Source organism: Penicillium verhagenii, assembly GCF_028828195.1.
Source record: "Penicillium verhagenii strain IBT 33310 chromosome Unknown utg000006l_segment0_segment0, whole genome shotgun sequence".
In the NCBI taxonomy this organism is placed as follows: Eukaryota; Fungi; Ascomycota; class Eurotiomycetes; order Eurotiales; family Aspergillaceae; genus Penicillium; species Penicillium verhagenii.
The window spans coordinates 3,299,797-3,325,095 of NW_026643170.1; the positions used below are offsets into that span (position 1 = coordinate 3,299,797).

General features: G+C 47.8%; 13 protein-coding genes across 13 annotated transcripts; 10 read left to right on the forward strand and 3 right to left on the reverse strand.

Moving 5' to 3' along the window:
- Positions 1–1,152: 1,152 nt before the first annotated feature.
- On the forward strand, positions 1,153–2,307 carry N7466_006615 (uncharacterized protein; the record flags this gene model as incomplete). The annotated part of the gene is made up of 1 exon (XM_057166012.1): positions 1,153–2,307. The coding sequence occupies one exon, from the start codon at positions 1,153–1,155 to the stop codon at positions 2,305–2,307; it is 1,155 nt and encodes a 384-aa protein (XP_057021611.1).
- Positions 2,308–2,503: 196 nt separating this feature from the next.
- N7466_006616 (glycoside hydrolase family 88/105 protein) lies at positions 2,504–3,607 on the reverse strand (the record flags this gene model as incomplete). The annotated part of the gene is made up of 1 exon (XM_057166013.1): positions 2,504–3,607. The coding sequence occupies one exon, from the start codon at positions 3,605–3,607 to the stop codon at positions 2,504–2,506; it is 1,104 nt and encodes a 367-aa protein (XP_057021612.1).
- Positions 3,608–4,331: 724 nt separating this feature from the next.
- On the forward strand, positions 4,332–6,180 carry N7466_006617 (uncharacterized protein; the record flags this gene model as incomplete). Its single annotated transcript, XM_057166014.1, has 5 exons — positions 4,332–4,703; positions 4,756–5,033; positions 5,092–5,610; positions 5,665–5,876; positions 5,939–6,180. The coding sequence occupies 5 exons, from the start codon at positions 4,332–4,334 to the stop codon at positions 6,178–6,180; spliced, it is 1,623 nt and encodes a 540-aa protein (XP_057021613.1).
- A 337-nt stretch (positions 6,181–6,517) lies between these two features.
- On the forward strand, positions 6,518–8,018 carry N7466_006618 (amidohydrolase; the record flags this gene model as incomplete). The annotated part of the gene is made up of 3 exons (XM_057166015.1): positions 6,518–6,889; positions 6,956–7,200; positions 7,247–8,018. 3 exons carry the CDS (start codon positions 6,518–6,520, stop codon positions 8,016–8,018), a joined length of 1,389 nt encoding a protein of 462 aa, XP_057021614.1.
- Positions 8,019–8,352: 334 nt separating this feature from the next.
- On the forward strand, positions 8,353–8,580 carry N7466_006619 (uncharacterized protein; the record flags this gene model as incomplete). The annotated part of the gene is made up of 2 exons (XM_057166016.1): positions 8,353–8,412; positions 8,452–8,580. 2 exons carry the CDS (start codon positions 8,353–8,355, stop codon positions 8,578–8,580), a joined length of 189 nt encoding a protein of 62 aa, XP_057021615.1.
- A 760-nt stretch (positions 8,581–9,340) lies between these two features.
- On the forward strand, positions 9,341–10,880 carry N7466_006620 (aldehyde dehydrogenase family protein; the record flags this gene model as incomplete). The annotated part of the gene is made up of 3 exons (XM_057166017.1): positions 9,341–9,367; positions 9,421–10,200; positions 10,254–10,880. The coding sequence occupies 3 exons, from the start codon at positions 9,341–9,343 to the stop codon at positions 10,878–10,880; spliced, it is 1,434 nt and encodes a 477-aa protein (XP_057021616.1).
- A 717-nt stretch (positions 10,881–11,597) lies between these two features.
- N7466_006621 (uncharacterized protein) lies at positions 11,598–12,015 on the forward strand (the record flags this gene model as incomplete). The annotated part of the gene is made up of 2 exons (XM_057166018.1): positions 11,598–11,888; positions 11,953–12,015. The coding sequence occupies 2 exons, from the start codon at positions 11,598–11,600 to the stop codon at positions 12,013–12,015; spliced, it is 354 nt and encodes a 117-aa protein (XP_057021617.1).
- An 875-nt stretch (positions 12,016–12,890) lies between these two features.
- On the forward strand, positions 12,891–14,581 carry N7466_006622 (putative carboxylesterase; the record flags this gene model as incomplete). Its single annotated transcript, XM_057166019.1, has 2 exons — positions 12,891–13,130; positions 13,205–14,581. The coding sequence occupies 2 exons, from the start codon at positions 12,891–12,893 to the stop codon at positions 14,579–14,581; spliced, it is 1,617 nt and encodes a 538-aa protein (XP_057021618.1).
- Positions 14,582–14,935: 354 nt separating this feature from the next.
- On the forward strand, positions 14,936–16,108 carry N7466_006623 (uncharacterized protein; the record flags this gene model as incomplete). Its single annotated transcript, XM_057166020.1, has 1 exon — positions 14,936–16,108. One exon carries the CDS (start codon positions 14,936–14,938, stop codon positions 16,106–16,108), a length of 1,173 nt encoding a protein of 390 aa, XP_057021619.1.
- Positions 16,109–16,353: 245 nt separating this feature from the next.
- On the reverse strand, positions 16,354–19,100 carry N7466_006624 (putative glycosyl hydrolase; the record flags this gene model as incomplete). Its single annotated transcript, XM_057166021.1, has 2 exons — positions 16,354–17,763; positions 17,835–19,100. The coding sequence occupies 2 exons, from the start codon at positions 19,098–19,100 to the stop codon at positions 16,354–16,356; spliced, it is 2,676 nt and encodes an 891-aa protein (XP_057021620.1).
- Positions 19,101–19,919: 819 nt separating this feature from the next.
- N7466_006625 (aldehyde dehydrogenase) lies at positions 19,920–21,571 on the forward strand (the record flags this gene model as incomplete). The annotated part of the gene is made up of 3 exons (XM_057166022.1): positions 19,920–19,978; positions 20,030–20,071; positions 20,122–21,571. The coding sequence occupies 3 exons, from the start codon at positions 19,920–19,922 to the stop codon at positions 21,569–21,571; spliced, it is 1,551 nt and encodes a 516-aa protein (XP_057021621.1).
- Positions 21,572–21,847: 276 nt separating this feature from the next.
- Positions 21,848–24,091, reverse strand: N7466_006626 (uncharacterized protein; the record flags this gene model as incomplete). Its single annotated transcript, XM_057166023.1, has 1 exon — positions 21,848–24,091. One exon carries the CDS (start codon positions 24,089–24,091, stop codon positions 21,848–21,850), a length of 2,244 nt encoding a protein of 747 aa, XP_057021622.1.
- A 697-nt stretch (positions 24,092–24,788) lies between these two features.
- N7466_006627 (uncharacterized protein) lies at positions 24,789–24,974 on the forward strand (the record flags this gene model as incomplete). Its single annotated transcript, XM_057166024.1, has 1 exon — positions 24,789–24,974. The coding sequence occupies one exon, from the start codon at positions 24,789–24,791 to the stop codon at positions 24,972–24,974; it is 186 nt and encodes a 61-aa protein (XP_057021623.1).
- Between the last annotated feature and the right edge of the window lie 325 nt (positions 24,975–25,299).

Below are 25,299 nucleotides of genomic sequence, written 5' to 3' on the forward strand. Positions count from 1 at the left end.
GGGGGAGTGAGATGGTAGAATGATGCGACGACTCTTGGAAACGAGGTCTGGTCTGGTCCCAATCCCCCTCTTATACCTTGGGAACACAGCCTCGGAATATCTAGCGATCCGCATAGCCCCGCAACAGGGTAGCCCCCACGTCCGGTAGAATTTCTTAATCTGAATTTGCCGTGTAGCCATGCCTGTGCACAGACCTTTGTATATGGTCCATTGTGATGTTCTCCTGATTTTCCTGATTTTCCTGATGCGCGGAGTCGGCGGCAATTCCGGGAGAAAAAGTGGGTTCTTTTTACGGTGGATACTTGAGCTATCGTTCCCATTCTTGGTTGAGGCGAGTTGGAAGGCTCAGGTGACACTTGAAACATTTGTTCGGAATTAGTAAAAAATGTTTTGTTAAAAGGAAGGTTTTCCGAGTTTTGCATCGTGTTGTTTTTACATGTTCTCCACTATACTATATACGCAGGGGCCGGAGTCGCTAGCATCGTGCATGCAGATCCGGTGTTAAGGTAAGGGATCAGCATTGATCTTCAAGACATTTTGTTCTCGTGATGTCGCATCCCCTTTTTGATTCGTGTTTATGAACTACATAGTATGTAGCAGTGGTACGTATATCCCAACAGTTCTGACTTGCTCCACCTTTTTGCCACTTGATTGTGTTGATTTACTGCCAAGAACATTGAATTGTACTGTATATCGACACCAGTCGATCAATCAACTATAGGTAACTACTGGACTGTACTATACCACACAGTCAATGACTCCTGTGATCTTGAAAAATCCCGAAATAGCCACAGCTTCATCCATGGATTTTCTATGTGCAGGTATTGAAGGGCTGTCTGTTACTTGGAACCTATCAACTTCTCCAGCTACTTAGAAGAGTTTCTATATATTTACAAAATATCAATGTATCTATGAAAGAATCGATTGAAATTCCGACCAGCATCACCGGATCAGGAAGAACGCATTTCTCCGCGAGCCTTGTAAGCCCCTGGGAACTTTGGGAAAACAACTTCACATCTCGTAGCCTTGGTCGCTGAAATGATTCGTTTCCAACTCCCCAGTTTTCACCAGCTAGCCTTTGCTTCTTCTTCTTCTCTTCGCTTCTCCACTTCTCGAACGCGTTTCCACGGGCTTAACCGGCCCGCCTCCACCATGGCCCACATCCCACCGGCAAAGGTGACAGTTCAGGGGCCCCACAATGAATCAGAGCCCGATCACAAATCACATCTCCAGGAACAGTTACAGTCCATCTCAAGCACTGTGACCCATCTCTTAGTTGACAATGATACTCCCTCGAATACCGAGTGGGATTTGCTTGGGGCGCATTTCAAACAGGTGGAGAATTTGCAGCTAGAAAGCGGGTTCAACGAAGAGCTCAATGACAAAAACATCCCCCTCCACTGGCCTCTGAAGAACCTCGAGTTAGGTTCTGCGTGTGGGGAACTCATTCAAAGTCCCTTTATCCGCCAAGGGCTGGTTCAGCGCCTGAAGCTCTACTTCACATGTAACCTTCGATTTGAGGGTCCAACGACCAGTGAGCTATATGACACACACAGTGAGGCGGTTTCCAGGGGAAAGATAGAAGGGGAATACATGAATGGTGAAGGTGATAAAAAGATTGAGATCACATATTTGCCAGAGCTCGTTTGCAACCACATGAGCAAGATTTACTCTGATCCTGATCGAAAATTGGATCCCGAAAATGAGCCCCCGACCGGGCCCATTAGCCTCCAGACACTGGAGATTTGGGAGAACGACGCGATAGATACCTTCTGTCGAATGTTTGGTGCACTTCCTCATTTGGTTGACAACCTTCATACACTGCAGCTCAGGTCCACTAGTGGGCTGGACTTTAGTTTGATTGGAGAGGAGACCTTTCGTCAGCTTCTACCTGCCATGACAAATCTTAAAGTCTTGAATTTGACCGTGGGGGATGTTTTCCAGGATCCCACATTTCTTCCGATGCTTCACAAGATTCTACCTCCCAATCTGAGAACCCTGTACTTCCGTGCTCCAGCCTCACTCACTAAATCCGACCACTGGGCCGACTGGTTGCAGTCGTTCCAGTCCAGTGAATTTCTCCCGCATTTAAAACATCTCGCCTTTGTCTTGGATTTGTACTACAAACCCAATTCCACGAGATCTTTCGGGAAAGAAGAAACCGAAGCACCTCTGGATTTGCTTCTTTATGCCCGCCAGGAATGCCAAACCCTTTACGATGTTGCGCAGAAACGTGGAATTCATTTGGAGGTCATGCCGAAAGAACCCGATTTTGCTCTTCTGAGACCGGTGGATTCTCGATGGTAATGAGTTATTCAGTATGAAAATAACAGATATCTCCTCTCCTGTATCAATAGTATAAGTCAAGCATCTCCACTTAAAAATGCATCTACAATCTTTGGAAATTACGAGTAGGGATCAAAAATTCTCTATTTTCCTGAATCTATGTACATTTCTAACATTAATACATCACAGCGTCAAAAAAAAAAAGCTCATCCAGAATCTAAAGGTATGTACGCAGATACTCTCCCAGTGCCATGATACCCATTGCCTGCCCATATGGCATGGATGTCAATGGAATATCCTTATAAAATTGAAGGCAGTCACCCATTCCAGTGCCGAAACTCGTGTTCTGAAGCTCGCCCTTCTCATCAATATCCTTAATCACAGACTGGATGGCCTTCTCGGCCACGGGTCGGTATTCGGCACCGATGTATCGCTTGCGCACAGCCTTCAAAATACCATAAGCAAAGCCAGCGGTGGCGGATGCCTCAAGGTAAGAGTCAGGGTGGTCTAAGAGAGTGTGCCAGCCACCAGACTCGGACTGGACGCGCTGGAGTGCCTCACATTGCGCCTCCAGAGTCTCGATCAGATGCAACCGAATAGGGTCGGTAGGCTCCAGATCCAGCAGCTCGATTATTTCGGGAATCACAATGGTGACCCAACTGTTTCCCCGTGCCCATCGTGCATCCGCGAAGTTGTGACCCCCTTCCTCAAAAGTCCATCCGTGGAAGAAAAGACCCGTCTTGGTGTCGAAGAGGTACTTGATGTGAGTTAGGAACTGCTTCTTCGCTTCTGTGATGTATTCGGGGCGGTTGAGAAGTTTGCCAATCTTGGCTAGAGGCATCACTGTCATCATGAGAGTATCATCCCAGAGTTGTTGGTAGTTCTCGGTGATGTATGTGATGTGTTGCATACCACCGTAGCGGGTGCGGGGAAGCTCATGCATTGCCCACTCGGCCCACGCGTCCAGCCACGGCAAATACGTTGGATTTCCGGTCTTCTCGTACACGTATGCCAGTGTCAAGAACACGGCCATAGTATTGATGTTCTTGGTTGTTCCACCCTCGGCAAATCGTGCAGCGAACCAGTCCTCGATGATCTGGAGTAGTCTGGCTTCGCCCGTGAGCTCATAGTATTTCCAGACACCGTACAGGCCAATGCCGTGTGTCCACTCCCAGCCATGCCAGGACTTGGTGTCGATAACGCGTCCGTCGGGGAGGTGGAGGAGGAATTTGCCGGTTTCATCTTTGATGTTGACCAGGTTGTCGATTAACAGGTTTACGGCGCTGTGGACCTCAGGGGCAGGGGGGCGTGTCGAGGCCATCACGTAACGACTTTGGTAAGAACTATGTGAAAGATGTGAATAGATTGATGGGTATTCCTTTGCTGACAGCCAAGACAACTTTTCCTTTTCCGCCGTGGAATGGTACTCCGATCCGAAATAAGTACTTGTCACCGGTGCAAGTTGGTCGGTCAATCGCCGAAACCAACTCCAATTGCCCCTCCATTTCACGCATCTTCACCCCGCGCGAGCCAAGGTTAATTCGGGGTAGAGAGACCCGAATCTAACGCAAGGTCAGTGCTAAGCGAGAAATGACCCACGTTTTCTTGAGCATAGTGGATATTTCGGGTGATTGCTTCCCCGGACTTCTACCACGCGTGGGGGGAATAAAGGATGGGGTAGACAGTGGAAATAGTGGAAATAGTGGAAACGGTGGGGGTGGAACGGTCCTCTCCGCCAAGAACACGGGGAAAAGGGTCCCCGAGTCGACTGCTGGCCATTGGAGCTTCGGTTAATATCGTGATTTATTCTCGCTATATTTCAAAGGTGTGCAATTCTCTCCGGGGCACATGATGGTTTTTGAACTCTTGGCCCACGGGAGGAAGGCCTTGGCGAGGGCCCCGGAGGCGTTTAGTGATGGCAGTGAAGGGATAAGCCCATCTGGGTAGAGTCGAGTCTTATTTGTTAAAAGGGGGCAGCAGTCTTTCTTGATCAAGGGCTTTTAATTCCAGAAAGGCTCACATTCTACTCCACTATTTAGCTAACAATGGGTCAAGACGAAGCCCGTTCTGGCGATGGAATCGATCCAGTGGGCGAACCGCACCCAGCGGTCGAGATGAGTAACTTCAATACCAAACAGGACATCTCTCACGTAGAGCGAGTCTTGTCGCCAGATGATGAATTGCAGAAAGAAGACATGGACTTTTCCAGGGTGGATAAGGAAATCCAGATGTATGCCTCTCGGGGGCAAGTGGAAGTCGACGAGGCCACCAACAAACGTCTAAAGCGCATGATTGATCGTCGCGTATTGTTGATCATGATCGGCACATACTTCCTACAGGCCTTGGATAAGGGAACAATGTCTTTCTCGTCTATTATGGGTATTAAGAAAGACGCCCATCTAGAAGATGGACAGAAGGTTTGTCGCTCTTAACCCTCAAGACGATTCGCTTTGATACTGATTAGTCTAGTACTCGTGGCTCACGACTTGTATCTACATTGCAGTCTTGACGGTCGAATATCCTACCAACTGGATCATTCAACGAGTCCCGATCGCCAAATACTTGGGTATAAACATCTGCCTTTGGGGAATGACCTTGGCAATGCATGCTGCCTGTCACAACTTTGCCGGTTTGGCCACTGTGCGAACTTTGTTGGGTATCTTTGAAGCGTGTTGTCAACCTACCTTTGTGCTTCTATCGTCGATGTGGTATAAGAGAGAGGAGCAAGCTGCCACGGTTACGTATTGGTAAGTCTAACCGGCATTATACCTATTGCATTCTGGATAGCTGGCTTACTAGGTCTAGGTACATGATGAATGGTGCTCAGCAGGTTGTCGGTGGTTTGCTAGCCTATTGTTTTACTCTAATTGGAGGCGATAAAGTTATCAAATCCTGGCAGGCGTTGTTCCTCACATATGGGGTCCTGTCTGTGTTCTGGGGTCTCTTTGTCATTTGGTACATGCCCGACTCTCCTATGCGTGCCAAATGCTTCAGCGAAGAAGATAAACATTTAATGGTTGAGCGCCTCAGATCCAACCAGACAGGTATTCAGAACAGGCAGTTCCGCTCCTATCAAGTATGGGAGGCGCTAAGCGATCCTCAAACCTGGTGCTACTGTTCCATCCAGATCTTTACCACCCTCCCAACGAGCGGTCTGGGTGCATTTGCAGGTATCATTATGACTGGCTTCAAATTTACCACTCTGCAAAGCCAGCTGCTTGCTATGGTACTAGGCTTTTATATCATTATCATTCTGTTGACATCTGCCTGGCTCGTGAAGAAGTACAATCAGAATTTGCTCGTTATGCTTGGATTTGTCGTTCCGTATGTCTACATACGCCTTCCGAGTTGGTCTTGCTTTCGCTAACTGGTCTTTAGATCATATGTTGGAACAATTGTGCTGATGACTGTTGCAAACACTACATTAGCTACAAAGGTGGGACTATTATTCAGCTACTACATCACGCTGTCTTTCTGGTCCGCTCAAACCCTCTGTCTCTCCATGGTGTCTCGAAATATTGCAGGGCAGACGAAGAAAGCGACCGTAGTAGCTGCTACTTTTATTTCATGGGCTGCAGGCAATGCGATTGGTAGGATCTTGCTTCTAAATGTCTACTCTCGGTTTTGGTGTATACTGACCAGATGTATGTAGGCCCTCAGGTGTTTTTGGATTGGGATGCGCCCCGCTATCATATTGCCTGGAGTGTACACCTTGCTTGCTACGCCTGCATGACTGCGGCTGTTATCTTCTTGCGCTTCCATCTCATTCGCCAGAACAAGAAGAAGGATGAGATACTTGCTGCTGCGGGTGTCACGACTGCCGATCCCAACTTGGTTCACGCTTTTGAGGACAAGACCGACCGGGAAAACATCAACTTCCGATATGTTTATTAGATGCACATGTGCTGTGTATCGAAGCCGTACAGCCTGTTGAGAGATAGGCTAGCGATTGAAAATGTTGTGACTACTATTGCTCCGTAATACATATAATTCTCGGAGATGGCCATTGATTCGAATGACATGTGCAATGTGTAAAGTCAATCGATGGTTTATCTTATCGCGTCTCGGCGACCTCCGACCGCTTAACATTCGGGTGCGAAAGCGGAGAAGAGAAGAGGAACCGTTGCATAAGTCAAGCAGATATCTGCCAATCTTTTTATTCATTTCATCTGCTAAAAGGAAATTCATTTTTAAAAGTACCTGCACAACAGAACATCTAAATCGTCCCAAGATGCTGTACACCCACGCCACTATCATCACCGTTGACGGCAATCGCCGCATAATCAACGACGGTGCCATTCGGGTGTCAACCGATGTCATTGCAGACATTGGAAAGAGTGCAATTCTCAAGGAGCGATACCCTGCCGACGAGGAGTATGATCTCACTGGCCGAATTGTGATTCCCGGATTGATTTCCACTCACATGCATACGGCTCAGACTCTGCTGCGGGGTACCGCTGATGATCTGGAGCTTGTCTCGTGGTTGTGCGAGAGGATCTGGGTTCTTCAAGGTAACTTTACGGAAGCAGATGGCTATGCTGCTGCGAGGTTGAGTATCGGCGAGATGCTCAAGTGTGGAACCACTTGTTTCTTGGAGAGCATGGTGAGTGTCTAATCATTTGTACAAGTTTTTTTTTTTTTCTTTCTTCCTTTCCTCTGACCAAATCAGTTTGCCGATCGCTATGGATTTGACGGACTTGCCCGTGCCGTCGAAGAATCCGGTATTCGAGGCTGCTTGGGCAAGATCGTGATGAACATTGCCAAGTACGCCAAGGACGACGCTTGGGCAATGCATCCCGGCCTGGTTGAAGACCGTGAGATGTCTCTGCTGGGGAGCGTCAAGATGTGGGAGAAGTGGAATGGGGCCGCGAATGATCGCATTCGGGTGTGGTTCGGCGCTAGAACTCCTGGAGGGTAGGTCAATTACTTATACCGACTAAAACCATTAACCATATTATAGGGTTTCTGATGCTCTTTACAAAGAGATGACTGCTATCTCGCGGGAGAAGGGCATCCCGATCACCATGCATTGTGCCGAAGTCAAGGCCGATCGCGATTTTTTTGCATCCGTGTCGCACACTCCCATGTCATACTGCGAGTCGGTCGGGCTACTGAGTTCGAAAACCGTGTTGGCGCATATGGTTCATCTGGATGACTCGGATATCAAATTGCTGTCTGCGTCGGGCACCCATGTCGCTCACTGTCCTACTTCGAATGCCAAGCTCGCGTCCGGAATCTGTCGAGTACCTGATCTCCAGCAGGCTGGCGTAAACATTGGACTGGGGACCGATGGTGCTCCTTGCAACAATAGTTGCGATCTGTTGCAAGAGATGAAGCTCGCGGCTATCATCCACAAGAGTATCTCTTATGATCCCACCGCTGTTCCCGCTGAATCCGTTCTGGAGATGGCGACGATCAATGGTGCCAAAGCTCTCGGGCTGGATGACCGAATCGGCAGTTTGGAGGTTGGCAAGAAAGCGGACTTTGTGGCGATTGACGTGCGGGGGATCCATACGCAGCCCTGGTTCAACGCGCCTAGTGCCGTGGTCTATACGGCGACCGGGAGGGATGTGGACGTTGTGGTGGTGGATGGTAAGCGACTTGTTCAGAATGGTGAGCTTCTAACGATGAATGAGGACGAGATTGTGGCGGAAGCAAAGAAGCGTAGCCAAGAAGTTGTTGAACGAGCTGGTCTGTCGAGCAAGATGAAGGGTCGCTGGCCCGAGGAGTAACTGTGACTTACTAGTGTTGTATTAGCTGCTTCTCAAGATAGCATTTTGAGACCATGTAACATTTGAAGTAGCTTCAGAGATAACTATGGCATCTTTTGTTGTTTTACCTTATTAATACTTGCACACCGCTCCTGCCTGATTAGGAAGTGAAGTCAGGTGATGTTTAGTTCTGCCGGGTATAATCAACTCCCAGAGCACTTACCGCCCGGCAAGCAGTCCGGCAGAATCGAAAGAAAAAAAGCAGGCGGTAAAAAAGCATGGCCCTCGGTCCATTCTGGTTTACTGTTTACTGTTTACTCAGTAAATCCTACACTTTTGTTCCATTCAAGTTGTTATGACGCGTCTCACACCACCCGTGGACACAATTCTGTCAACATATCGCCCCATTGCTTCGGTATGCTTCCCAGCATAGAGACTTACCCCTCAGATACAGATACCTACCAGTGAAGGCCACTTCGCCGCCGCTGCTACCCAAGCGCCCGCATCCGCATCCGCAGCCGCGCCCAACCACCGAATCGGCGCCTTTCATGTGGAATTTAGAATATACTCAGAATGGATCTAGGACTCAAAGACTCGTGTGAGGCCAGCTGATCTTATCTCAGCTGATTGCCCTCCCTTTTGTTCACATTCAGATAAATTCAATTATATCATCATTGATTCATAAAGATGCGCTCTCAAAAAAGGGCAAACTTTCCGAAACCCCTTTGATATTGGACCTCTTCCGATATTTCTGGCCACGATCCGAATCATGATGCCCAACGCGTTTGAGAAGCCGAAAAGGGTCCTAATGGGTCTGATTTTCGGGATTGAGAAGATCGGCATAGAGAAGCGAAAATCCCCACTTCAGGATGAATACAGTACGAATTCCCCCGCACGTCTTATCATTGCAGAGTTCAGATGATTGGCTTAGAAGCGGCGTGGGCAGTCTGATTATGCGGTTCCAACCTTGGAAATCTACTGTCTATCCAACCAAAAATCAAGAATTGTAAAGTTTTGCGGGGTGAAATGTATATCAATTTTGGAACAAGTTGCCATGTTGCTTTTTCCGGAATTTTTGTCTCAATTTTAGCTTCTGCAGCTTACCCTATTCTAAGCTGGACTTAAGGCCAAGGTGGCACGGGTTTAATGTGCGGCTGACAAGAGGGGTACTAGAGTACTAGAGCCGTCTAGCTTGTGAGGTGGCATAAATAGTGCGCAAGCCACAGGCGGCATAGGTTATTCCTGCCGAAGTTTTTTTTTTTTCACCTTTAAAAGCTCGTTGCAGACTATTCCCACAATACTCTATCATAATTTCTTTCTCGCTTCTGTTTGAATTCTCCAAAATGGCTGCTCCTTTGCTGGATTTTTCCGTATGTGTTTGAGATGCTTGCTTAGTTTCTTTCAAAATTCTGACCCAATCCAGAGCTTCCACAATGTCATCAACAATGAGTTGACCTCCACGGCTATCACTCGTCACAGCATCAACCCCGCCAACTTACAGCCAAACCCTGAAGTCCCAGTCTCAACCCAAGAGGACCTCGACCGAGCAGTCCAAGCTGCTCGTCAGGCATTCAGCAAATGGTCCAAGACATCTATTGCCGAGCGCCGAGCCGCAATGGATGCCTACGCCTCCGCTATCGAAGCCAATGTCGATGGATTTGCCAAGACACTCACCATGGAACAGGGAAAACCTTTGGCTCAGGCGACAACCGAAGTCGGCATGGCCTCTGTTTGGGTTCGTGGAATCAGTGCGCTTGAACTACCCGTCAATGTCATTGAAGAAACCAAGGAGCGGAAAGTCATCCAGCGTTATACCCCGATGGGTGTTGTTGGTGCCATTGTACCATGGAATTTCCCTGTGCTCCTAGCGATCGGAAAGGTTGCTCAGGCTGTGTATACGGGTAACGCTATCATCATGAAGCCCTCTCCTTTCACACCTTACTGTGACCTCAAGCTAGCTGAGCTAGCGACTCATTTCTTCCCTCCTGGTGTGGTGCAATGTCTCAGTGGAGACGACTCACTGGGTCCTATGGTCACCGAACATTCTGGTATTGATAAGATCTCCTTTACTGGTTCGATTGCGACAGGTAGGCTGGTTATGGCCAGCTGTGCCAAAACTCTCAAGCGAGTAACTCTGGAGTTGGGTGGAAATGACCCTGCAATCATTTGTGAGGATGTTGACATCGATGCGATTATTCCCAAGGTATGTGTGCAATCCGACTGGAGTTTTGAACAAGATAGCTCACAAAATTTCAGATTGCCGTTCTGTCTTATCTATGCAGTTCCCAAATCTGCATGATGATTAAGCGACTCTATGTGCACGAAAAAATCTATGACACTTTCTTGGAGAAATTCGTTGCCTTTGTGAAGGAATTCAAGGTCGGCGCGGGTACAGAAGCGGACGTCTTCATCGGTCCTGTACAGAACAAGATGCAGTTCGACAAGGCCAAGGAGCTCCTTAGCACAATCTCCAATGATAACATCAAGACCGCCTTGGGAGGAAGCATCCAAGAATCTGCTGGGTACTTCATTCATCCAACTATTCTTGATAACCCCCCCGAGGACTCCCGGGTGGTTCAAGAAGAGCCTTTTGCTCCTATTCTACCAATCATGAAGTGGTCCGACGAAGACGATGTTCTTGCCAAAGCAAATGCTTTGGAGACAGGACTAGGCTCATCGGTCTGGAGCAAGGACATGGAGCGTGCTAGTCGCATGGCTGATCAGTTGGAATCCGGTATGGTCTGGGTCAACTCCCACTTCCAGGTCGATCCCAGAGCTCCCTTTGGCGGTCACAAGCAAAGTGGCATGGGAGTCGAATGGGGGTTGACTGGTCTCTTGGGCTACTGTAACTCCCAAACCCAGTGGTTCAACCAGAGCCAATAATCTGACAGGGATGTCTGCCAGGTGACACATTATCGAGACTGACCTTGATGAATTCAATTATTCCTTGATTGGCGATTTCCCACCGTTGACACATTATCTTACGTATAAACACTAGTAGTCCTAGTACATATCATTTTTTTTCGTCAATATGAGATCACTTCTAGTGAAGACTCTTAAGTTTCCAGTTTCCAGTTTCCAGTTGACTTTCAAGATTTGACTCATTTCTATGTTGCTATTCAAACTAATACTTGTATTCTTCTTCTCTGGAATCCCCATCATATTCGCGAAGTCGGTGTATTGATAGGGGTGACGTCATGCCAAAAACACAATCAGCGACATTCCGACATTGATAGGATGACGAGGATTTGCACACGCCACAACTCTTTTAAATTGCAATAGATCAACATTGATAGCAGCCTGTTACACTTACCTCACACAGCGCCGATCTTCCTACTGATGACGCGCCCGCGCTACTCCTGCCACTCAGCACCTACGAGCTGTCTTTTTGAAAGGCGAAATGGGTCTTGGCTTACGTGAGTGGTTTGGTTATCCTGCTTCCTGCAATGAGACATTCAGATGATGAGATGACGGTCTGTTAAGAAAATTTGATCATAAAACTGCTTGTTCGCCTGGCAACAATTAATGTTTTTTTATCTTTCTCATACCTGAATATCCAAATAACTACATTTATCAATCGAACTTTCATTATCATTCACAATGTTCCACCGCGGTCGCACAACAACTACAAGGACCACCAAGCCGACATTGATGACTCGGCTTAAGGGTCCATATGCTAAAAGCAAGACTGTCAAGACCACAACCACCACACATCCAAACGGCACCTCACACCGTACCAATAAGCGCCATCTGGGACCCCACCACAATAACCGCCATGTTGGAGGTGTCCAGCCGCAACATCATCATAGACGCAAGGTTACCTTTGGTGACAAAGTCTCGGGCGCTATGATGCGGATGAAGGGTAGTCTCACCCATCGTCCTGGTGTCAAGGTAAGAGCTTTTTGTGTGTGATTCTACCATTTTCATTTATACTAATAATGATATCTCTCTCTAGGCTGCTGGAACTCGTCGCATGCACGGCACTGATGGTCGAGGAAGTCACCGCCTTGCTTATTAGACGATACCCCATATACGATGTTACGACGATATGTGATCTCATCCCGAGGTCGACTCCAAGTCCAGATGGGTCGATCGGTCTACTGGAGTGCTGGATAATGTACTAGTATTTTCATTGTGACCCAAGTGTTATGTTTATGTATCATATGTAGTGTTATGACTATTTGAAATCGAGCTCGAATTTTTTCATTTTGAAGATTTCCCAAGGCCATTCACTGTAACGAGGCAAGCAAGAAAACAATAGAATTGTTCTAAGGTCCTAGATCCAAGAAAAAGACAGAGCACTGAGAAAAGGAAAAAGAGAAGGAGAAGAAGACAAGGGTCAACCTTCAGTACCTCAAGGTTGACTACAGGAACCAACTAACCCCGGGGAAACCTTCTCAACGAACAAAGCAAACCTTCTTAGCGAACAAAGGAAACCCTGAGAAAACCTCCTCAGCGAACGGAGACTGTCAACTCGTGACTCTTGCACTTGCAGTGTCGACGTGTGACATTCACCTCCTCCCAGGTATCAAAATGCGGTATAGACTTAGCCCGAATCTTGGTGTTCGGAATAACGGTGTTTTTCCGTTTTATGCATGAGTCATGAATTCCGTTGGTGGATTTCCAAAATCTCCCCCAGTCCTCCAATATTAAGTGTGCCTGGAGATGAAGTGCAGTAAATGGTGCATATAGGTAGCATTTTGCAGCGACGATCCCCCGCAACTCGGGAAAGGATAGGCCGGGTCCACTTTACTAGTAATCACTAGTAGCTTGCTCGATCGCGTTCAAGATATTTAAAGAAGTCGCGAAAACATGTCGTCAGTACATTAAGCGCGTTAGTCTTTACTACACACTACCTGGGACGTGAACAGACACCGAAGAGAGATAGTCGGAATGCATTTTCATAGGAAATTTTTACTGATTGCTGGTTTAGTACCAGGCCTGATATCGGCTTCATCTTTATCCCGGTCGGGGATAGTGGATCTTGGGTACTCAGAGTATCAGGGGATAACGTTGGACAACGGCGTTGACGAGTTTCTTGGTATCAGATATGCAAGACCACCCTTGGATGAGCTGCGATTTCGAGCGCCACAGGATCCTGAAGCGACGACAGGAGTCTTGGATGCATCATCGGTGAGATATTGGATCCCCAGGGTCCCAAAATTACGAACTGTACAGCTCCAGCTAACCTGAATCACACCCGAAAGTTCGGTCCTGTCTGCGTAGGTGTTGGACAATCCGCCAGTACGTCACTTGCAGAAGATTGTCTATTTGTCAATATTTGGCGACCAAATAACGCGTCAACAAAGGCCAATCTTCCCGTGTGGGTGTTTATCTCGGGGGGTGGGTACGCGGATCTCTCCAACGCCAACTACAACGGAAGCGAAGTCGTCCAGCAATCGGGTCATGACATTGTTTTGGTTAATTTCAATTATCGTGTTGGTGTGCTAGGCTTTTTGGCCAGCGAAGAGGTGCGCAAGGGCGGAGATCTGAACGTGGGATTGCTTGATCAGCGAAAGTTGCTCTCTTGGGTTCAACAGAACATCCATCTCTTTGGTGGGAACCCAGATCATGTGGTTATTCATGGTGACTCGGCAGGCGCAGGGTCTGTTGCCCATCATATCACAGCATATGGTGGCCGCGACATGAAGCTCTTTGCGGGCGCAGTTGCCGAGTCAAACTTCTGGCCGACACAGCGAACGGTCGCGGAGATGGAATTTCAGTACACGAGATTTGCACAGGATGTCGGCTGTGATACTTCTGAGAGCGTTCTGTCGTGTCTACGGGCTGTCGATATTCAGACGATTCAGGATTACGACGTGGATGAACCTTTTCCAGGTGGCAGTAGCAGCCCTGCGCCCCTTTGGTACTTTCTCCCCGTGGTCGATGGTGACTTGGTGCCAGATATCTTGTATAACCTCTTCGAAAGCGGCAAAGTGGTTCATGTCCCAGTGATGGTCTCAGATGACACCAACGAAGGGACTGCTTTCGCAGTCAACGCGACAAGCGCAGCCGAAGTTGCACAGTTTATGAAGAACAACTATCCCGGACTTACTGAGGACCAGCTTGATACTATCAACCAGGAATACCCACTGACTACGGCCCTACCTAAACATGCTGCGTATTTCCCCTCCGCAGCAGGTGCATATGGTGATTCGACCTTCACCTGTCCCGGAAACTTCATGTCGGCCTCGATGGCGCGGTTCGTCTCGTCGGACCAAGTCTGGAACTACCGCTGCAACATCCTTGATCCAACCGATATCGCCGATGGACTGGGCGTCCCCCACGTATTCGAGATGCCGGCTGTCTTTGGACTTGGTGAAACGAATGAAGCATCATCTTCCTTTGCCACCACCAACGCGGATATCGTTCCCGTCATTATGGACTACTATCTCAGTTTCGTCAAGGCGCTGAACCCAAATATATTCCGCAATGACAATGCCCCGGTTTGGAATAGTTGGGGAACTGGAACTGGAGAGCGACTACGATTGCAGACTAATTCCACTGCAATGGAAGAGGTACCGCAAACGCAGGTAGAACTATGTGCAATGTGGCAAAAGTTGGCAACGACGATGGAGCAGTGATACGTTACGCAGATTATTGTGTAGCGACCTTTATTTTTTTTTTCTTTCTTTTCCGGGTGCATATTGTTATCGTCATTATCTTTAATATTCTCTTCTCATCTAGACCTGAAGTAATTAATAATCTCGTCAATACTACAAGTTTATATGTCATCCTTTCATCCGATGCCACCCGCAGAATGAGGGGTAGGGGAGAAAATCCGGGGAATAGCTCCACATAGAACTGGAGAACACATGTGCTTCCCCTCTTTTACTCTCATGACTTCATCACTCCTAATATCCTCACGATCTTGATTTCCTTCCATTATTTGTATTAAAGAAACACACACAGAGAGAAAATAAAATTATGTGCAAACGATGTCCAAATCTTGCCTTTTCCCCTCTCTCGCAGTCGAGCTCGTCGAGCTTATCGCTGGTGATGTGGATACCGAAAGCCTTTTACGACTACGTCTAGTCTGTCGCGATCTACAGAAGAAAACCTTCAACCATTTCGCACGTCGGTGTTTTTCCACTATCAAGACCGATCTCTCAGAAGAAAGTCTGGATCGCATTAACGCGCTCTCCCATAATAAAGCGTTGCGGCCTCATGTGAATGGCTTAGCATTTATGCTCCAGAATGGAGTGGGTCGTGGCTTGGTGTGGGATCGTCATCCGTGGGGTCCTTTATCCGCTCCGATGGAAGTGGAAGCAATACAGCGATTTCGCGATAACTTGGTGAATCATCTAACAAACTGTCGCTCATTCTTCATTTTTTGTCGCTATCCTGAAGGCCATCCCGATATGAATCGCGTCACCATCACCGATGCCGTCGCCGTCTTTTTCGCTCTCGTTGTCGACTCCCGATTACCAGTCTCTTCCTTTCACTTGATCTATGCGAATCAACAGTCTCGAACCCTGATGATGGATATGCGCCGCTTGCCAAAACTCCTCTATCGACAACCAAAGTTCAGAATAGTTTGGTCAAACTTGCAGAAACTCTCCTTGGAGCAGTATCTGACCCTCGATAACTTCGGCTTTCTTCTGGAGCTCGTCTTAAGTGCCCCCAATCTCAAAACATTATTACTGAACTTGGGATCCCACGACTTAGCGGCCGAATTTATGCATGAGCTAGCCGAGGCGGCCTCGTTCTCACAATTGGAAGAACTAGCTCTATTCCGCACAGCCGTGAGAGCGCCGGATCTTCACGTGCTCATCAATGGCCTACGTGGAACTTTACAGACTCTCACTTTCTATCATGTTTCTTTGGCCCCAGATGACAGCTGGCCATCGGTTTTGAAGGACCTCAGTCATGATTTCCTGGCTCTGCGGAGGGTGTCTTTGTATTACCTCTGGAACAGCACCCCGGCTACACAGCTAATATCCTTCCCTGAACTTCAAAAGGCACCACTTATCTGTGAAACACCTGTCCAGCGTCTTCAAATGTTTTATTCGGAAAATCCGAAAAGTCCGGCTGTTCTAGGCGTGGAGTATTCGGGTCCGAAGATGTCTCAGTTCCTCGGCTTGCTACAGAAAACAGCTATCTGTACCTGAGATCGCTGGCATTTTTGCACGTGTGACTGGTCATTGGAATATTTCCTGATGACTCGATCTTTTTTTGATATCTTGTATCTGATTACCTTCTTCCCCTTATATTCATGCATATATTCAGGCTGGTAGCATTTAACATTTGGAATAAGCAATTGAAATTGTGATAAAGCAAGATCCTTAATAATTATTACAGCAAAGATTTCTCATCTCAACACATGCATCCATTAACTCAACTGTCTTTTCAATACTCAAGATGCCACTGATGCACGGATGTTGCGTCCGGAGATTTGAAGCAAACTCGAAGCGTTTGTCAATTGGCCTTCATAGGAGACCATGAGACGAAACTTTTCTTTTGGCCAAAGAGTAACATAGTTATCAGACCAGTACAGGCCCTTCAATTTGCTACCATCTGTTGGATTGATCATATCCAAGTGAATAAAGACAGCAGGAACTTTTGATTTGTTCTCAAGCAGGATCTCAATAAAGGTCCACTCGCTGTTTAGCTGATCACTCTCAATCACTTTCATTTGGACCTTCACATTTGCCAGGGCAAGTCTGTCCAACTCCCTGAAGTCTGTATATTCTGTAACTGGGGTGGAAATCCAGGTGGAGTTTGGCCAGTCTAGGACGTCCGGTTTTGAAGTTAGCCAATACACATTGCGACTCAAATCCTTTTTGCTCTTGACGTCGCGAAGAACGAGACGGAGGAATCCAACATTCTTGATTTTATCGATATCATCAACTATGCGAACTTCCTTCGAAGAGTTGGGTATGGTATTTGTTTTGACTTTGGCACTCGAGATCTTTTTGCCCTTTGTATCAATGAGATCGATTGAAATCTCTCGCTGTCCTTTATTTTCAAGGGAGTGGTCAATAAGCCAAACTGATTCAGTCTCATAGTCATAAGCAACATGCTCCATCCGAGTCCCAACCTTGGTGCCAAAGTAAGAGCCCATGGGTTGGAGATGATAGTCAAATAACTGCCAATGCAGATTTGGCCAAGCACTATTCAACATCCAGTAAATTACCCCGGTCGCAGGTCGAGAGGCATTTTGCCGAGCTGAATATGCTTCAAATTGGGCACGAGTGGCTTCATAGTCTGCCATCTGGCATTTCTCGATGTAGTTTTCGAGGTTGATTGGCATGCCGTATCGAGCAAAGAGTCCCCTGTTGTAAATAGAGCGACCGTAGAAAGAGGAGATATTATTGGACATGTGGTAAGACCCCATATTTGGTTCTCTCCAAAGAGTCTCTAGATCACTGTTTGACATAAATTGTTGCAAGCTGTGTTTTTCCGGGGTTCCCACTCCTGCGCCTAGCTCGGATCCGAAACCAAAGGCTGCTCCTTCTTCATCACCATACCAGTAGTTCGGGGGGACCCAGTCGTATGGCCCGTTCATTTTCATCCCGGATGGTCCTAAGGCCTCGGGATACCCTCTTTTACTGGCCGATGCGATTATCGGGAGCTTCCAGTCCATTTCGTGTAATGCATCGATAAAGACCTTTGTCGCATTGTCATTGGGCCAGTAATCTGAGCCGATTAGGAACCCGAGAAGAGATGGATGTGGCTGCATCATCTGAGCTTCATGAAGCATAGCAGCGTGGGCAATTGGGTAGTCGGATTCACCCCATTTAACACCATCATTGTCGCTATTATACTTAAGCAAATTATTAGTTCTTTTGCATCCTCAATATGTGAAGGGGGTTATTCAAGGTTGAATGAACTTACATCCCATGCTTCCCATTTATTGCAGCATTCCCACCCACCTAGAACCATCAACCCCATTTCATCAGCAAGGTCGTAGAATTCAGGGTGTTCTTGCTTCCCTTCTAGACGAACAGTGTTAAGTCCTAAGTCAATCATGTTTTGGAGTGTGTTTGCGATTCTTTTCACGTCAAAGCGCATAAATATGTCTGAGCTGTATCCGGCACCTAGCACCTGGAATGGGTGCCCGTTGACAGTAAATGCCGTGTCGTTGTGTTCATTCAGGTAAGATGAAACATGTCGAATGCCGAATCTCTGAGCCGAGGAATCCGAAAGAATAAGTTTGTCTTCTTGAACCATGGCGTCGGCGTGAACAAAGTATAAGGGCTGCTCTCCCCAGCCAAACGGCCACCATATCTGTGGGTTTCTAAGCGCAGATCTGATGGAGATTGTCTTTTCCTCGCCTGGCTCCAATTCGAATGTGCCCCAGATTGCAGAAGCGTCCGCCGCGATTTGTCCTTTGATCGTTCCGTTGACCTCTACACGAACTTTGTGAGGCGCATTATTCACCAAGTTGGCTTTCAATTTGACGTTCACATTATCATTCGTTCCATTTTTGGTGAAATCGGTGATTACTCTCAAGGGGGACATTGACACTGCGCCTGTTTGGATGATTTCCACATCGCGCCAAACACCAGTCCCATTATCAGCTGGGTATGGATTCCAATCTAGGAATCCAATGGCAAAGTCGCGGAGGTAATTTGTTGGATAAGCACGGATCAGAAGACAGTTGGAGCCTGAACGAAGGTGGGCTGTTATGTCGTACCGGTGTCCCCCATATGAACCTTGTTGCTCCTCACTGGAAGCGATTTGAGCGCCATTCAAATAAATATCTGCCTTGGATGTGATACCGTGGGTATTCAAAGCAAAGAACTGGCCACTGGAAGGGAGAGCTGTAAACTCCTCTCGATAAATCCATGGCTCCTTGAAGATCGGAATATCTGCCAACGACTCCATGTGGTTTGAATAAAATAAATCCGTCTCATTGTAGACACCATTATCGATAAGACCTGCCATCACGGTGCTGCGACTTCCGACTCGATACCATGAGGAGACATTGATACCAGGTTGAGACAGGCTAGGCATGTCGGTTTCTACCTTGGCTGCGGATTGCATGTTCCATCCTGGGATGACGGCTCTTTTGCCTGGTCCCGAGACGAGAGGCCCAGCATGGACTTTTGGCACGTAGAGTACTGCGGTCAATAATGCTAGCCTCATTAAGAGCCACATTTTGGCGGAAGGGAGCGGATAGCGATTGATGGCAGACCTGATAAGTGTACTGGTATGTGGTGAATGTTACTCGTTTGTTGTTTTCTGTCAAAATTTCAGTGATGGGTAGGTGATTAAATGTCGTGTATTTCAATATTGTCTGAGAGTCACACTTTGATCTTGAACATTGAATAGTATGAACTTTAATGTCAAGCGGATCTGAAAATGGTATCGCAAGTTAGTTCCCTGACCATTTTAGAGATGATCAACTCCAAATATAGACTAGTCATGTGTCGATGAACCGTGGAATTCGCCGTCGGTTCTAAGTCTTGATGATTTCCTATTTTGGCCGACATCTAGAGAAGCCGACCGAGAGATTCATATTGACATTACATAGAAGATGCCGAATCTACGATTCAGAATAGACAGTAATAATCAAAAGGGAGGATTGTTGCTGTAGTTGTTTCCAAGGTTCCAAGGTTATAGTACCAATTCCACATACGTACAGTACGCCATATATTGTAGTAATCATCTTTTCGCCGGTGAGGTGCTTACTAACATTTGGATATGATATTCAAATGATATTCAAATGTTACTGTTTTTACGTCAGAAATCCTCTTATCAATTCAATGCGATAGCTACTAGTACGTACTAGATGTTACTAGATACTAGAATACTTGCTAATCAGGCCGATTGCCTCAAATGCGGGGCTGCAGCGGGTGCTTGCCCGCTTCTTATTCCATTTGCCCTCAACTTCCACATTCTTTGTCACCTTGAAAACATTTCTCCTCCAAATACCCCTCCAATAAGGTCTATCACTTCAAACACTGACACCCCATCATGGTAGAGATTTATCCCCTATGGCTCGCTGGTCAAGATCAACCAGGAGAAGAGCCTTTGTACGTGACACTTTGACTTGGTCGAAAAAGAAACAAAGCTGACAATCCAAGAATTCCCGTTGAGGATCCTTCAACGCGTGAAGTGTTTGCAGAGTATGTCAATCGTTTGATTTATCCCGATTTCCGAGTCTAACACCAATCAGATGTCACGCGGCCTCGGTGAAAGATGTTGACACTGCGGTCCAGGCTGCTCATTTGGCATACAAATCGGGAATTTGGTCCCGCGCAAGTCGTCATGAACGTGCAGATGTTCTTGAAAAGTGTTCCGCACAACTCTCCGACTTCTTACCGGAGCTCATTAGAATCGAAGTAAAGCAAACAGGTCGCCCAGTCCGTGAAATGAATGCCCAGGTTCCGTCTCTTGTCAAGTGGTTCAAATACTACGCATCTCTCCTCAGAGTTGAGGAGCGATCGGTTCTTCCAACAGCTGGGAAATTGCATAACTTTGTCGACCGTGTGCCTCTAGGCGTGGTTGTTCAAATCACCCCATTCAATCACCCATTACTGATCGCAGTAAAGAAGCTTGCCCCAGCTCTCGCTGCGGGAAACAGCGTTATTCTCAAGCCTAGCGAGTTGACTCCCATTACGTCCTTGCTACTCGCCAAGATCCTTCATGGTGCGGGGATACCGCCTGGTGTGCTGAGTGTTTTGCCTGGCTACGGTATGGTTACGGGAAAGGCTCTCGTTTCTCATCCCTTGGTGCGAAAAGTCGATATTACCGGAGGAACGGCAGCCGGCAAGGCAATCGGGTCGATAGTCGGTGGAAACCTATCTAAATACACAGCAGAGTTGGGCGGCAAGGCCCCCCTAATAGTGTTTGAAAAAGCACAAATTGACGCTGCGGTGAATGGAATTGCCTTTGGGAGCTATATGGCCAGTGGCCAGACTTGCATTGCCAGCACAAGGATCATTGTGGCCAACGAGATTATGGGACAGGTGGTCGAAAGACTGAAGACCAAGGTCGAGAGCATCGCAATGCGCATAGGATCTCCTAGTAATCCCGAGTCGATGATGGGGCCCCTGATCTCTGAGAAGCAGTTGAATAACGTGGAAAGACTTGTGGAAGCTTCTTTGGCAAAGTCCGCAGTCACCATCATGGGAGCCCAACGTATGCTCGGTCGGAGTCCACTAGATGGACTCGATTTTTCACAGGGGTATTACTATGAGCCAACAATTCTCACATCAACAACTGGCAACAGCATCGTCAATTCCCCCATATGGCACGAAGAAGCGTTTGGCCCAGTAATTGTCATTGTGGGATTTGATACAGAAGAGGAAGCCATTGCACTGGCAAACGACACCGAGTTCGGCCTTGGAGCAGGAATTTGGACGCAGGATCTGTCGCAAGCCTTCCGAGTATCAGAAAGAATTGACGCGGGAATTGTGTGGGTGAATACCCATCATCGAAACGATCCTAGCAGTCCCTGGGGTGGCATCAAAGCGGCAAGTGGTGTTGGAAGTGAGAATGGCATTGACGCCTATCATTCCTACTCTATGACGAAGAGCACGATTATCAATTTTGCGTCAGCCGGTGAGATTTTGGCTCAAGACGACTGGTTTGGTGATGTTTCAAAGAATGTCAGATACGGATAAATGTGAACTCAATGGCATTCGATCGCGCTCAAGTGCTTGTGACTAGCACTGTGGGGCTACTCCATCCTTTGACATTATGCTTTTATTTACATAGTGTGATCAATAAAGGGCGCCCAGGGGTCTTGTAAAATAAAATATAATTGATCAATCGTTCTGAGAAGAACCCGGGTCAGTTCCACGAATAAATGTATAGCTAATTAGAGTATATCCAGGAATATTAAACAAATGAAAGACAGGCAATATGTTCACTCAAGAAGAAGAAGAAGTGCCTTTTGCTTAAAGAAGAAGCTGCCAGGCAGTCAAAAGACCGGCGATGGATACAAGCGATCCGGGAAGGAAAGCAGAATGAGAGGCCGAGGCGCCTGTGTAGACTGACTGGCTTGCAGTTTCTGTGAAGGAAGCACCAGCATGAGAAGATGACACCAAGGTGCTGCTTTCAGGCGCAGAGCCGGAACCAAATTGGGGACCGGAGCTAGAAACAGGGTGGGAGCTGGATCCACCAGTAGGAACAGATCCAGTAGCATGAATCGTAGTTCCGGTAACAATGGCCTTGGTGAAAGAGCCGGAGCCAGTAAAGTCGGGGCCAGTAGAGCCGGAGCCGGAGCCAGTAGAGCCAGAGCCAGAGCCAGTAGAGCCAGAGCCAGTAGAGCCAGAGCCAGTAGAGCCAGAGCCAGTAGAGCCAGAGCCAGTAGAGCCAGAGCCAGTAGAGCCAGAGCCAGTAGAGCCAGAGCCAGTAGAGCCGGAGCCGGCGATGGAACCAGAACCAGAGCTGAGGCCACTTGTGGGAGCAGAGCTAGCAGGATAAACTGTAATTCCAACGGAAGTGGTCTCAGTAACCACATGAGCAGTTCTCAAAGCATAGGGGCAGTTGGTAACAGTCGATGCGCACTCGTAGATTGTAGAGACCCGGGTAGAGTAAATAGTCTCAGTGATTGAGTTTCCTCCAAAACCAGAGCCAGAGCCAGAGCCACGGGTGGTTGCAGAAGAAGAAGTAGCAGTAGCAGTCACAGGGCAGACTGTCGTCGACACAACAATGACCTCAGTGGTGGTATATGTAGTCTTATCGCTTGCTGGGCAATTGGTGACCGTCGACGGACAAGCGGTGATGGTAGCGGTGCGGGTTGAGAGAACGGTCGAAGTGGTAGATCCCGCGCCACCAGACTCACTTGTTGGCTCTGACGTTGACGTAGCAGTCACAGGGCAAACTGTCGTCGACACAACGATAACCTCAGTGGTGGTATACGTAGTCTTATCGCTTGCTGGGCAATCAGTGACTGTTGATGGACAAGCGGTGATGGTAGCGGTGCGAGTTGAGAGAATGGTCGAAGTAGTAGATTCTGCGCCACTAGATTCGCCTTGGGGTGTGTTAGAGCTAGATCCTCCGCCAGAAGCAGTAGTCGTGCTGGAGCCGGAGCCTGAGCTATTTCCACCACCGGGAGCGGAGGTTATGCTGGGGGAAACGCCAGAAGTTGAGCTGTTTACACTTTCAGTGTTGCTAGAAGTGGTAGATTCTGTGGTGGAAGAGGCAGCAGAAGTAGCAGCCACTGATGAGGAGACAGCTCTGGTTGAAGATGGTCTAACTCCGACCGAGGATGGCGTAGTTCCGGAGGATGACTGGACAGCGCTGGATGAAGATTTTCTGGTTCTAGTTCTGCATGGCTTAGACGAGTGTCGGACTCTTGTTGAAGATGGTTTGACTCTGGCCGAGGATTTGACAGTGCTGGACGATGGGTTGACTCTGCTTGAAGACGATTCAACTCCCGATGCGGACGAGGCGAGTGTGGCTGAGGATGCAATAAGTCTGGATGAAGATGATCTAACTAATGGTGTAGTTGATCCAACCAAGGGTGTAGTTGATGCAACTCTAGACGAAAAGACTGAGCTGGGGGCTGGCGTAGGTGTCGAAGATGGAATAGTCGAGTAGGAAGTAGTGCACACCTGGGTTTGTCCTTCAATCTGGAAGTTATCCCATCCCATATACCATGGGTAATCGCGACCGGAACCACAATCTGGAGCAAAAATCAGGGTATGACTCGTCGCTGTAGCTGCAAAGGTCAAGGTATGTTCTGTCCATGTGGTGGATGGGTCGTAGTCAAGGGAGGCGATGCTGTTGGCGGTGGTATCCAAGTAAACAGAATCCCAGCAACCAGTCAAGGAACCTAGGGATTGAGGTAGGTGGTTCCAATACGTGATCGTGTATGTAGAGCCAACTACAAGATTGGAAACCGTTTGAGAAAGGCGAAACACGTGATTGTAGCCGTACGTTTGAAAGTAATAGGATCCATCTTCGGCTGAGCCTTGGGCGTCTGATGTGCCAACCTGTACGACGCTGTAAGACTGCGCGTAGGAATTGCTGAAGGTCCAGTCATCAAGCGATCCAGACTCAAAGCTGGGATTCTGGAAAATTTGGACGCCCGTGCTGGTAGAGCAGGAGACAATAGGCACGCTGTCCGCGGATCCGGGGGCGACCTGGCTCAAGAGAGCGAAGAGAGGGAGAATAACTCCGGATGAAGTGAGCATCTTCGCCTCGGTTTTGTCGTGATACACAAAAGACTTCGGGAACTCCCAATAAAGGGGAGGAAAGCAAAGAAACAAACAAACAAACAAAAAAGAGGAGGCAAAAAAAAGAGTGTACGACCTCGTGAAGATAGAACGAAGGACTAGGAGAGGTCAAGTAGTATGTCGGGGGAAGCTTGTCAAGTGCTGAGATAGTACTCCATACTAGTACTTATATGGCAGCGATCTCAAGAAGAATCTAAGGAATGAATAAGCGAGGAATTACCCACGCAGCTGGGCCAGCCCACCTGCCACATGGCGCAAAGTCGGTTGACCAAGTATTAAGCGAGAGTCTATGGTGAACTGGCTTTCCTACTTTGAGGATGGATATTATTGCCGGTGGTGGAGATTTAACAGGTTAAAAGACCCTAAAAAAAGACCCCTGGAGGCTTCGGGAACCTATTGTGGGGGCTGTATGGAATCACTCTGTGGAGCCTTGAATCGCGCACGATTTCATTTCCAAGGTGCTCAATGAGCTTATCCGACCCATGGAGGCCGGAGCTACCGCCATAAATCCGATCCTGGGAATTATAGCCGAGCACAGATCTCAAAAACCAGGTGCGAAGCACTCGAGCTGTAATAGGAACCGATCCGTTCTGAATGAGAGTATTAGAAAAAGGTGCCAGAATTTGAAAGGAAGAAAAAGCATGGAGCATGGAGCATGGAGGACTCGTCCTCAATCTGGCCTAGTGTCCGCCGATGGCGCTGGTCCCAACAGGAACAGGGAAAGCGCAAGCCCGATGGTGACTATGGCGGCCAAGTGCTGCGATCGGCTAAGATCATTGTAGGCTCAGTAACTTGGAGGTCGGGGAGTTCAGGCCTGCCAGTAATCGTTATTGTTGCTTAAAAAATCCGGCTTTTTATTCAGGGGTCTTTTTTCTTCATAAAAAGGGGTTCTCAAGTTAGAGCCTAAACAAAAACGCCACCAAAAGTAAGTTGAACATAGCACTTGAGGTAAGCAATTTGAAGCGACAGTGGGCCTTGTATGAATGGGCGTTGGATCCAGAGGAAGTTTTTCGTGTGTGAATCTTCAAATTTACAGTCATCCAACTTTACATAATCGTTGACATGAAGAGAACCGATACACGTTGAGCTATTGAGGGGAATACATATACCACCACGCACGGGCAGGCGCAGACCGGTCAAACGCCAAACCAAAAGGCTCATATAAC